This window comes from Schistocerca gregaria, chromosome 2, assembly GCF_023897955.1.
Source record: "Schistocerca gregaria isolate iqSchGreg1 chromosome 2, iqSchGreg1.2, whole genome shotgun sequence".
Classification (NCBI taxonomy): domain Eukaryota; kingdom Metazoa; phylum Arthropoda; class Insecta; order Orthoptera; family Acrididae; genus Schistocerca; species Schistocerca gregaria.
This window is the reverse complement of record NC_064921.1, coordinates 543,891,283-543,905,132: the sequence shown is the minus strand read 5'-3', so window position 1 is coordinate 543,905,132 and position 13,850 is coordinate 543,891,283. Positions and strand designations below refer to the sequence as shown.

Genomic DNA, 13,850 nt, shown 5'->3' with positions numbered 1-13,850 from the left:
CCTGCCACCGAACTCCACTAATTCCCACTGTATCTGACTTTAACCTATCCATTTCCCTTTTTAAATTTTCTAACCTACCTGCCTGATCAAGGGATCTGACATCCCACGCTCCAATCCGTAGAACGCCAGTTTTCTTTCTCCTGATAACGATGTCCTCCTGAGTAGTCCCCGCCCGGAGATCCGAATGGGGAACTATTTTACCTCCGGAATATTTTACCCAAGAGGATGCCATCATCATTTAATCATGCAATAAAGCTGCATGCTTAAATGGAATAAGAAAAATGACTTCATTAGTAAAGTCATATGGGATGATTGACTGAGAGACCATGAGGGATAGGTTCAGCCTCTTCTTGGGTAGGTTTTCTTTCTTTGCAAATGTGAGCATCTATTCTTTGCAAAATGTGAGTTGTATCATAAGTGTGTAAGTTGACTGTGAATTGTGCATGTACAGTGTAATGTCGTGGTTGCAGTACATGAAAATGAAGAAGGGATTGGGGACAACTCATTGTCAGAATATATGCTACTCCTCTCGAACAGCAGTAAGTAAATCACTGAAATATCAGTGTCACATGCATTCCTGCATGACACACTGCACTAGCTGGGAATTTAACACAGGATACTGGAACACAGTGTGGTGATGCGGAATTTTATGCCACCATTTTTCTCCACCTGCCTGCTATATACCAGTAATGAACTATTTCTTCCACTACCAGGATTAGAACTGGGTACTTCCAAGTCAAGTAACAGTGTCATTTCTGAAAAAGAACATTTAGCTTTCATCTGGATATATACAAGGAGAAACAGTATGGTAGAGGAATCCATGAAGATGTGACATTTTGCTGCAAGTGTAATATTTTTTTCTAAAATTTTCTAGAGGACGTAAATACACTCAATTACAGAAATTAAAGATCAGACAGAAATAATAAAGACTCTGAGGTCTGCCCACAATACTGTAATTCTGTCAGAGACGGCAAACGACTTGCATGTGCAGTTGAATGGAATGAATAGTGTCTTGAAAAGAGATTATATGATGAGCATCAACATAAGTAAAACAAGGGTAATGGAGTGTAGATGTATTAAATCACGTGATGCTGTGGTAATTAGTTTAGGAAATGAGACACTAGAAGTAGTAGGTGACTTTTGTTATTCGGTCAGCAAAGTAATTGTTGATAGCTGTTGTAGAGACCAAATAAAATGCTGACTGCCTACAGCTAGGAAAGAATTTATGAAGAAGAGGGATTTGGTAACTTCAAATATAAATTTAAGAGTTATTGTTTCTGAAAGTACACTGCCTGGGGTGTAGTGTTGTACAAAGTGAAACATGGATGATTAGCAGTTCAGAAAAAATAGAGGCTTTTAAAAGTGGTGGTGTAGAGGAATGCTCAAGATTAAACAGGTGGATCGTACAACTAATGAGAAAGTACTGTATAAAAAAAAACAAAGAAAAGAAGATTATGACACAACTTGACTAATGTGGAGAGCTGAGTCAGAACCAGTCTTTGTACTAGAGACCACAAAAACAAGAAGGTTCATGGTAGTACACTCTCTCAACTATATTTAAATGGTGCATTTTTAAACACATTAATGAGTGTAGTGAAGTACAGTAACTCATCAAGTGAGGACCAAAACTATGCTTTGCATTGTTACGCCTAAGGGAGGTGGGACTCTAGTGAAGGCATCATGTTTAAAGACTGGTGGTGGAAATAGTTTTCACCGTCAAACCTGTGGGGTAAGGAGACGAACTGCTGATCATCAGACTGCATGCTGATATTCTGAGTGAAAATGGTACTCTTCCACAGGGTCTTATGCAGTGAGCAGATAAGAAGTCTTTTAGACAGCTCTCTTTCTTTACTTTACGAGCAGAGTATGCTATATGCAGGTATTAAGTTTTACAATATTATCTTCTTTTTATTTCATATCTACACAAATATTACAAACTCACTTTTTTTCCCAAAAATGTCCTTTTCTGAGCTACTGTGTGATACTATATTATTACAACCAGAAATAAAAAAGGGGTCATATGATAATTCCATAGTGTGTCAGAACATCATAAAACTCAGCATATTTTGCAAAGGGAATGGGTAATTGCTATACATAAAAGGAAATAATCAAATTGCTGTTTCTATATCTCAATGAGTCATTTGCCATACAGCTCCTTGGAAACTCAGGGTCTCAAAAAAAATCTGCTCTTAGTGCCATGTACAGATTTAGCACACAGTTGGATAATATGTTAATAATTTTTGTCGATATAGTAGTCCCTGCTACACTGTCAACTCTTTGGCGGTTCCTGTGAACCTAGTGTTACTGGTGTTCAAATATGGATTATTTTTCAGTATTTTACCAATAAAGGGATATTTAATTCAACTATCTACCAGACTTCATTTTCTTTAACAAAGTGGCCACTTAGAATTCAATCACACATCATGTTCTGTCAATCCATAATTATGGAGAGCCTTCAAGAATGTGGAACAAGTCAAGCTACACATTATAAGACAGAAGCTAATACTCCGGGCTACTTCAGTAACAATAATTTATGACTAGTGCTAAGCTACTTCCACAGACACTTATTACGGGATTTACTATGTTATATATGTATGCTGGAAGAAGAAAGCTGCAACTCTTCTCATACTATTCAGCTAAGGATTTTGCAGAGTAATAACAACTGCCATAGTCCTGGAAATACCAAATAGAAAAAAATTAAAACCAAATTATCACTATGATAAGCTGTTCCAAAGTCGTGTTCAGCTTGTATTTTTTACTGTCTTTATCTGCCCCCTCTCACACACTCTTTTTGTCTTCACTGTACTATAACTACACTACAACGTACATAAATAACATTCTACGTATGTTGGGTACAATGTGGACTTCTTTAGTCTATTAAAGTGTCTTTTTTCAAGTTCTTCATAGATATACACAAGAAATTGGGAACCTCCAGAAAAATAAAGTAAGTATATAGATATTCCTGCATTATCCCTGAATATTTGGAATCTGGTTTTATATAATCCAATAAGCACTGTCAGAAATTATGTCAGTTATAAATAAAACTCCATTTATGTAGTTCATACTGGCTGTAACTTTTAACAAGCAGTATTTATCATATTCAATGAAATGTCAAGTACATAATCAACAGTAAAGGTATGGTTTGGCAGCTTATTGGTTGCTACACCTCCGAGCTTAAGGCCTGTCACCCTACACATTTTAAATGTCACTTATCATGTCTTTGCCTTTGGAAATGTTTCTTACTGTGAATGGGGCTTTTTTTCACCATGAATTGGAGTCCACACTAAACCATAGGTGGTCCCCCTTAACCTTCAGGTTTATGACAACTTTCTTTGTAACTGAATAGTAAACTTGACAAAAAAATTATTATGTCTCTAGAGATGTAACAGGTATGAATAGAACTTTAATTCCCATCCTGATATAACATTGATGAGATAACAAAATAGTAAAAGTTGCTAATAGCAACACAACACGTTTGCCTCTGGTGCATTCTCCTAGGAAAGAGTTGCCAAGGACCAAATGTGAAACTGATTATATTTTGTCAAACAACAAAGAGATTATTCAGATATGACAATTCTAAACCACATTCAAACTGCAAATGATAAGTCACTTGTAAGATGTGAAAAAATATACATAGTTAAAAAGAATTTGTTCAAAAATAGGGAAGTATATTGGATCACATTAAGTAAAACGTTCAGCAACATAAAATATTAATCAGGTTACCTTCCATTATGAAAGTGGGTGCAGTCAGCGACTGTGATGTCATTTATAAATTATAGAGTGTAGCAATCAGTCATTCTTTTCTTGTAGGTTTTATTTTCCTAGCCATTATCAATGCCCTATTTTCTAGTCTCGATGCATGTCAGTTCCCTGTTGTTCAGGCGTCAGTCACCGTTCTTTGAATACTACTATATAAAAGTAACAGTTATTTGAATACTACTATATAAAAGCTTTTATACAGTAGTATTCAAAGAACTGTGACTGATTCCCAAACAACGGGGGAACTGACATGCATCTAGACTAGAAAATAGTGCATTGATAATGACTAGGCACTAGCCAAAATGTGGATTTGCCAAATAAAACCCACAAAAATGGATGACTGATTGTTGCCCTCTATAATTTATGAATAAAATATTAAGCTTATACATATAGACAAAAGAGAGCAATTATTTAACAAAAATATTTCTGAAAACAACAAAAGATGATGCAGGTATAAAGAAATCAAAACAAAAGAAAACTAACAGAACAGTCCAAATATTGAAGAGGTATAGGGAAATGATACACTGTGCCAAATTAAACAAACTATGGCACAGAAGATAAGCATGTTTAAATTGCAATGGTTAAAATTAGAGGCAAAGTAGTCCAAAAGGAACTTGCAAAATTATTTAAAAATTTCTTCAGAGGAAGTAATTGTTCTATTTCATAGGGAATAAACTTGCCATGCATTAAGGAACTTTAGACACTCCACTTTCTCTCTATGAAGTACAAGATATGGACCAAAACTTTTCACAAAAAGTAAATAAAAATAGATTTTAATAAAGCAGAGTTTCTGAATAGGAAGCATATTTCATGTATTATCGGTTTTGAATCATGGCAGGGAGACACAGGTGTCTAGTGATAAAACTTAGGTTTTCACAAATAAGAAAAATATACAAAACACAAGAAAAGCAGCAAAACAACCAGGGAACAGACTGGGATAAAAGATGTCATTGTGACTTAAATGAAATGGAGATGGATGAGATGTGTAGCCAGGAAAATGCATGGCAGATAGACCATGGATATCCTTTGCTGCATTCTGTGAAATAAGAAAAGAACGAGAACACAATGGAACAAATTATGGGTACGGTACGTTAAAAAACATGTAGGAACAACACTGATGCACACAGCTGAAGACTATAAAGGATGGAAATGTCCAAATGCCTTTATATAGCAATGGATGTAAAATAACTGATGATGACAGCATGACACTGGTTTCACGAAATCACTGGGATGAATGTTGGGTTGGTTCATCCACAAAATTTATAGGCAATTATTTCATCATCCTTGCTACAAGGGAGCAGTGCTCTGTCTCTGGCATCAATAGCAAATTGAGTCCACACCTTCCTTTCAAAATGCTGTAGCTTCTCTATTTTCAGTCTATGGCATCACATACAAAGTAAATGCGGGCAAAAAAATGTCCTTCATACACACTGATATAAAAGTCACCTAACGTTAATAATAGTTAGCTGTTACCAGAAAATATTCTAAAGAAGCTCCTTAAATTTGTTGCATCTCCCACATGATTAATTTAACAGAACATGATGTGTCACAACATGAATGAATGTAAACACTGTATAAGAATATTTACCAATATCTTATTGTAAAAATTGACATATCATACAAAATATCTGTACATTAATACTGACATATATAAATAATGCCCCTTATGTTCTCAAACATGAAAGTGACAAATATCTGGCAGAAAGCTGCACTGTAACTAAAATAAACTTTTATATTAGAAATGTGCCTGATTCAAATATCTCTTCATATTAAATAATTGCAAATGAATGACACCATACAAAAACGTACAAAAGATGCCTCATTTAGTCTAATACACTCATTGAACATATGTATATATGCACTACTAACACTATGCACAGAGCAACATCAATCTGCAATGAATTTAATCCACTAATGTGATAAACATCTCTGTCGCTACAAAGACAATCAACATAACACCACTGCCGTCATGCGAGGTACTTTTAAAGGGTTCAAGTGCTGTAGAACATGTATGTAGTCATACAAAAACTATTCACAATGAAAATTAACACCAACACAGAACTCGCATAACATATGTTGTGCTGAATTCAGTGACATCACATCATTACAATACAAATGAAATTACATCACACATGGTACCTGCCACTATATCTAGCTGAGGTTGTAAGTAATTTTGTGTGTCCATATATTATTATGGAATCATACTTCACTTTCTAAGGAAATTTACCTTCTTCATGCAACTTCTTTATGAGATACTCCCATCTGTCTTAAGAAGGATCTGTTTCTCTCTCTTCTTGGTCAGCAAACTGTTTGTCATCCACCTTTGGGGAATTCGGTGCACTGCTGTTTACAACAGTTACATCAGAGGATGGTTTCTGCATCAGCCCTAAAATGTTGAGGACACTTGGTGGCTCACTATGTTCTGTAAACTTTTCTTGTGGTTCTAGTAATTTTTTATCTGGTGCACTTCTTGAATTGTCACTGTCATCTTTCCTTGGGGGCACAAATGCTTTAAGCCAACGGTCACTTGGGTCTTCACTTACATTATCTGTATCATCAAGGGTGACAAGAGGAGGGAAAGAAGCAGAAGACAATTCAACAATTTTTGGGCAGTATGGCTCTGGGTACGCTGTCTTCTCATCACACAGTGCTAAGTGCCGTGCTAAACAATTTCCACTGGAGGTTGTGAACCCACACACACAGTACATGGGTTTTTCTAATCTACTTACTCGGCCCATGTTGAACTGTGACCTGTTCTTTATTGAGTCTTGGTGAAATATCAACACATGGTCCATCATTGCCTTTGTACAACAAGTCGCATACGAACAACATGCACACGATATTTCAGTTGCAAAATGGTTGTCCTCTATTACTCTCCCCTCACATTCGTTACACAAAGCATCCTCATCAACACACACAATTTTCAGGTCTGTGAAAGATTTAGAAGTATACAAACTTTTTGAATTAGGAGAGCTAGTAAAAACATTTTTGGAAATAGATATCATTTGACAAGGTTTTGTAGCAGCAGGAGGAGGCTTTGGCATCATTATATCAAAACCGGTAATATTCATAAAAGGAATAACTTCATCCTGTCTACCACAAAAACTTCTGTGATCTCTTGTTTGATGCTCTTTAAGAATATCTTTATGTGCAAACCATAATACACATGTACTACATTTCATACAAAGAGATTTTCTTTGGTGCTTTTGCAGATGATTAATGAAGAAGAAAATATTCTGTGCAAGTATCTGTTTTCTGTTGGAAAGTGCAACCACCTTTAGACAGAATGGACACTGCAGCTTCATAGTGTTAATGTGTGTTTCATGGAAATGGTTTACAACATCTTTGTGTAAGGATGACCTAAATTTGCAAATACCACATTCATATGGCATTTCTAATTGGAAATGTGTTGTGTGCATGTGAGATATTAATGTAACCCGTGTTCGAAATTTCCTCTCACATATACGGCAGACAAGACTTGTGGAATTATTAAAATGAATTTCTTCAAGATGCACTTGCAAAGCATACTGACTTGCAAAGAATTTCAAACAGTACCTGCATTGTAAATTAATGTTAATTTCTGGCAGGTCTTTGCCATTTGGCTGTGCATGACAAATCAAATGCTGCAGCAATTCAGTATTATTTGGAAAAGTTTGATAACATGACTGACAAACAATGCCATCTGTATCTTTATGTTCCATTTCAAGTATGTGCTTTTCCCCTGGCAGTTGTCCATAGTAAAATGTTTCCAGTTGTACCATTTCTTCTGGCAGAGGAACTGGCTGACTTGCACTGTCAACAGCTATTCGTTTTGAATCTGAAGATTCAGCTGATGTATTTGGCCGTTTCTTTGCACTTAGAGTGGGTGTGGCTGGCTGACTAGCACTGTCAATAGCTATTCGTTTTGTATCTGAGGATTCAACCGATGCACTTGACCGTTTCTTTACACTTTTCAGAGGTTTTGCAGGATCTGTGGGTCGAGTCTCGCGTATGCTCTGAGGAAGCAGATCAATGCCACTAACAGCAGGTGTTGTACTGGCATCACCTGGTATCTGGGTAGCTGACTGCTGTATTTCTGAGTCTTTTAATTTTGCTGGAAACTGAACTCCTGCTGGAGTAAAGGGTGGGGTTTTTAAGACACTGTATGTCCAGCATTTAAATGGATCTGAAGCAATTTTTGATAAACGAGTAAGCAAACTTTCATTGGAATCCAATTTCACTTGTTCCGCCATATGAGTTAACATATTATGGAAACCTTTATAAGGTGTATATCCCCACTGCTCACGCCAAACAAGCTCATCCAAAAACTGCTGGATTATCTGCCTGCTTAGGAGAGAGAGAGTATTTTGAAACATTTTTGGAACATTGTTCCGCAAGTAATTCATAACATTATGATTGCTGTATTTATTCTGGGCTGTTTGTTCTTCGCCTGCAGGTACCTGGTAAATAGTTTTGAATCCTATAGCTTGGAGAGTGGGTTTGTCCACAGTATAATCTGTTAAGATTATGGAGTCTTTATCAACCCATTCCTTAACAGGATTTAGAAGTTTTATAAAACGAGATTGATAATCAGGATCACCCATTTTAATGGGCTCTACTGCTTGTAACCTCACTATTTTATTAACCGGATCCATAATTCCCAGAACTTCTACTTTCACATTCCGTGACTTCCCACCATGTGCTGTTATTCCCAGGCTTACCACTCCTATTTCAATCTTTTTGTTTGGACCACCCATTCTGCTAAACTTCTCAGCCACTGCAGCTGTGCAAATGCTTCTCAGATGTGTGTAAAATCCCTTCACATAGAGATTGTCTACTTTAACCCATTGAATAACATTTTGAATACTTGTCTGTACAACCCAGTGATATATGAGTTTAACAAGTACAGTGGGAGGATGAGGTGATCCTTCAAATATTGAACCACTGAAAACAGAAACAAATCTTTGTGGGCAACAGTCACTAATCCAAACATATCCACCACTGAATGGAAACTTACTTACATCAGAGTATATACCCAATTTTAAAGGTATTTTCTCACCATATGGAGTTACATGTGTTTGGCAGTATTGATCACTACGAACTAACCCTTCCTGAATCATCCATTCAGAAAACTTTGTTGGCGTGAACATCAACACTTTCTTCACTTTTTTGTCTAATTCAGTACGGTCTTCAGACAGCTGCACTGCAGTAACTTCTTTTACCCGTATGCTGGGACGAGCTGTCACAACAAGTGATGGGAATGTCTTCCCTATTAACTTATTGAAAGTAATTTCACGAGTGTCAGCAGGAATCTCACTTGGGCTGTCATCACATGTAAGATCAACCACTGGAGCGCCACTTGCACTATTAGATGGGGGGATTTGTGGGTTATTTGGAAGTCTGCTGGGATTTTTATTAGCGGGTACACCAGGTGGTCTTCCTACAGTTACTGGTTGTACCATTAACGAACGTGCAGGAACTGTAACACGAGGTGCAGGCATCATCGGCCGAACATTTCTTACTAAAGCAACATGACTGCGGCTCCTGAGTGTAGGCGATGTTTGTGGAATACGTGGAGCCCTAACAGGACTTTGACGTGGTCCATAGTGTGCAACACGGATGGATGGTGTATGTTGTGTAACTATACCTCCTGAAGTCGTGTTGACTGGCCTGGATGCTGAAGCATTTTCACTTAATGGTACACGCACAGGTGCTGGGTATCTTGATGGTGTTGAATTCGTGCTTTGTAGAACAATACCAACAGTATTCACGGGACGAATTGTTGGAGACTGTAAAATATTATTACTCTGTAGTGAAATGTTTCTGTTCATTATGACTCCTGGAGCTTGCATTGGAGATGAAACTTGTAAGCTTGGTACTGCAACAGAGGAGAGTGGTACTGCCTTTGGCATACTTGGTGCTGTTGTTACCATGTGAGGAGCTAATGATGTAGGTTGAGAACCACTAACCACACCCATAACTCGTGTACGTCTTGTGTCTCTCACTAGCAAACCGCAAGGTTGGGTGATGACACTATTAGTTGTCTGGCCACGAACACTTGCTTGGTGTTTGTTTATTGGATTAGGTAACATAACTGGCTGGTGAGACACAAGCGACGATACATTCCGTGGCTGCAGCATGATCGGTTGATCTGTTATAATGGTTGGTGCCACATCCACAGACGCGACAGGTTTCGACACGTGTGGCTTGGGTTGTAATGGTGTACATAGCCGTTCCAAAACGAAGCAGTCGTCGCTAATCCGGGTAACTAAATCCCCTTCACTTCTCCTCCAGTTTTCTACTACTTCTTTCAGTTCCGTCTTCTTTTGCTTTGCTTTATTACGTCTATCGATTTGAACTGGTGACAGATCTTCCGAATAACACTCCATATGAAGAGTCATGTTGTTTGGTCTTTTTGTTGTCCCTTTAGAACTCATCTTCATTATTACAAAGGTTTTCAGATATCATGTACAAGTTACAAAAATTGCAGGATAACACACACACGCAAGCTACATTGTCACTGTTTAGGTTCGACAACTATCACAAACCGCGGTATTATATGTAAACTGTGTACAAAGATCTTCATTGTATACAAAGAAATCAAAACAACAAAGACAAACTGCAATTCCGTCCTCGGTCAAATCAAAATACATAAGAAGAAGAATTACACTTCCAGTGGTCTGTCATGCAGCAAACAATGGCGCCAAACAGTTCAGATTAATTCAATTTATTTAGACTTCTCGTATCTCATAACACGGTATAAGCGCCCTCCCAAACGGTCGGTAATATTGTGAAATACACGTGATCACGTTTACACGGGGCTCCTAAAACCGGATTTCGTAGACCGATTTCCCAATACCGCTTCTGGATGGCCATGCCATATTGCATAAATATCTATGAAGTGAGCATTCGGATGCGTAGAACGAGAAATCTGTCCGCAACATCTCCTGCTGTTCAAGTCAATTGGTATTGGGACGATGCATATTAGTCCGTATAACGCTTAGCGTATTTTGAGTGTTATTACTTCTCTAGAACAGATAGATCATCTTCAGAAGTATCCTGAAACTTTGAATATGCCTTTTATAGACATCTGAACAATTTTATACCTGGAACTGAAATAGGTATAAAGCTATGAAGAGCAAAGGTGTTGTGCTTTTTCGCCACGGTATCATAGCTCAGTTCCACTTTACTTAAGTTTTTTCTGGCGCGGGAAAAGAAGTGACAGCCAACAATATCTTTTTAGGTTTTCTATTGCGCTTACTCATGTTGTCGAATCTGCGTTCTAATTAATTACATCACAATGACACAGTATTGGACGCCGATGCATCACAGAAAGGGGGGGGGCATTTGTAGCAAAGAAATTGCTACAGTAAATAAGCAATTTACACCATCTGGCAGATTAAACGCAGTTGCAAATTTATCTAGTATTTCTCTCGTAAACACATGACAAAAAAAAAACGCAGAAATTAGCTCTACAATACGATACATTACAATAACACGTCTCGATATTTTGAAACATATAAAGCGCCTCACATCAATATGATATTCACTATAAGAGATTTGATGTGGGTAGCTATGAAAAGTAGCTGGTCCTCCTTTCGTGTACTTCTCTTTACATCTGTAGCAACAACAATACAGCACCATGGCTATTATTACTAATAAAACATGTAGAAACGTATGTCAAAGCAGGTGAATATGTGTTATATTAAAGTTCCGCTGTTATCACAAATTGCAGACAAGCAGCGATGTCCCAATACCACATGACTAGCCCTGTTTGATGTTGAGAACATGCTCAGTAGGCTATGCTCACTCTGTAGATATTTATACTCTATAGGCTATGCAAATATTTCATAATCAGTCCTGGAAACCCTCTTCTAGTTGCCGCTTTCCAATTCCGCAATCGGTATTCGCTCCTATGTAAACACAACCGATCTTGAAACGTGCTTCGGCTGTCAGGTTTAATCTTGTTTTCAAAAATTTTCGACTAATATGGATGGAGTGACTTTTTGTACACTGAAGTAGAAATATTAGATTAAAGCTGTTTACATCTCATCTACCTGAAGACAAATGGCGATTGTGCTGACTAAATCAGAAATGGTAACAGCTGTTTCCCAGCGCCATGTTTAAGTGGGCAATCAAATCCACTTCAGACTGTAAAATGTAAACACAAGGGACGACTTTAGATGTTCGCTTTTCTTCTTTCGGGAGGTGTTTCGCATATAAACTTAGTCAATAACATTGACCATCTAGGGCGATATTGATAGCACCAAAGCTAGCGTCCAGTCACTCACGATTGGTACAGGAACTGAAATCGAGGGTAGGGTAGCAAAAGCTGAAATGCTTAATTCCATTTTCAAATGATATTCCTTTACAATGATAAACCGAGGAGAACTGCCCCAATTTAATCCTCACACAATTGAAAGTGTCACTGTTGTTGAGAAACAGCTGAGATCGTTAAAACTGAACAAAGCTCCAGGTCTCAATGGAATCCTTGTAAGATTCCATACGGTTGTGAATTTTCAGTTAGCCCATCTTCTAACTATAATCTATCATAAATATCTCGAATAAAAAACAGTGTCAAGTTCTTAGAGAAAAGCACAGGTCACACTCGTTCACAGAAAGGTAGAAGAAATGGGATAACGAAATGGTCTACAAAACTGCCATCTAATAATCTTGACATCCATTTGTTGTGGAAACTTAGAACATATTCTGGGCTCAAACATAATGAGGTATCTCGAACGGAATGACCTCCCCCATGCCAACCAGTATGGATTACGAAAACATGGATCTTGTGAAATCCAACTCGCACTTTTCTCACATGACAAATGAAAGCTTTGAATCAAGGCAGTCAAGTAGATGCAGTACTTCTTGATTTATGGAAAGCGTTTGACTCAGTGCGACATCTACACTCACCGTCAAAAGTACGATCATACGAGATTTGAAGTGAAATTTGTGACTAGATTGCAGATTTTTGCTATAACATTATGAATCACCTCGAAGGGAACAATCTATTGACACGTAATCAGCATGGCTTCAGAAAACATCGCTCTTGTGCAACGCAGCTAGCTCTTTATTCGCACGAAGTAATGGCCGCTATCGACAGGGGATCTCAAGTTGATTCCATATTTCTAGATTTCCGGAAAGCTTTTGACACCGGTCCTCACAAGCGACTTCTAATCAAGCTGTGGAGCTATGGGTTATCGTCTCAGTTGTGCGACTGGATTCGTGATTTCCTGTCAGGAAGGTCGCAGTTCGTAGTAATAGACGGCAAATCATCGAGTAAAACTGAAGTGATATCAGGTGTTCCCAAGGGAAGCGTCCTGGGACCTCTGCTGTTCCTGATCTATATAAATGACCTGGGTGACAATCTGAGCAGTTCTCTTAGATTGTTCGCAGATGATGCTGTAATTTACCGTCTAGTAAGGTCATCCGAAGACCAGTATCAGTTGCAAAGCGATTTAGAAAAGATTGCTGTATGGTGTGGCAGGTGGCAGTTGACGCTAAATAACGAAAAGTGTGAGATGATCCACATGAGTTCCAAAAGAAATCCGTTGGAATTCGATTACTCGATAAATAGTACAATTCTCAAGGCTGTCAATTCAACTAAGTACATGGGTGTTAAAATTACGAACAACTTCAGTTGGAAGGACCACATAGATAATATTGTCGGGAAGGCGAGCCAAAGGTTGAGTTTCATTGGCAGGACACTTAGAAGATGCAACAAGTCCACTAAAGAGACAGCTTACACTACACTCGTTCGTCCTCTGTTAGAATATTGCTGCACAGTGTGGGATCCTTACCAGGTGGGATTGACTGAGGACATCGAAAGGATGCAAAAAAGGGCAGCTCGTTTTGTATTATCACGTTATAGGGGAGAGAGTGTGGCAGATATGATACACGAGTTGGGATGGAAGTCATTACAGCATAGACGTTTTTCGTCGCGGCGAGATCTTTTTACAAAATTTCAGTCACCAACTTTCTCTTCCGAATGCGAAAATATTTTGTTGAGCCCAACCTACATAGGTAGGAATGATCATCAAAATAAAATAAGAGAAATCAGAGCTCGAACAGAAAGGTTTAGGTGTTCGTTTTTCCCGCTCGCTGTTCGGGAG

The 13,850-nt window shown here is 38.1% G+C and overlaps 1 protein-coding gene across 1 annotated transcript; it reads right to left on the bottom strand.

The window, feature by feature from the left end:
• Positions 1-5,334: 5,334 nt before the first annotated feature.
• Positions 5,335-10,456, bottom strand: LOC126331586 (uncharacterized). Its single transcript, XM_049996505.1, has one exon. The coding sequence runs from the start codon at positions 10,179-10,181 to the stop codon at positions 6,027-6,029; it is 4,155 nt and encodes a 1,384-aa protein (XP_049852462.1). The 5' UTR covers positions 10,182-10,456; the 3' UTR covers positions 5,335-6,026.
• Positions 10,457-13,850: the final 3,394 nt, after the last annotated feature.

What these genes read in the sequence shown, in the direction of transcription:
- LOC126331586 (XM_049996505.1), bottom strand. Translation starts at nt 10,181, where the DNA reads ATGAAGATGAGTTCTAAAGGGACAACAAAAAGACCAAACAACATGACT.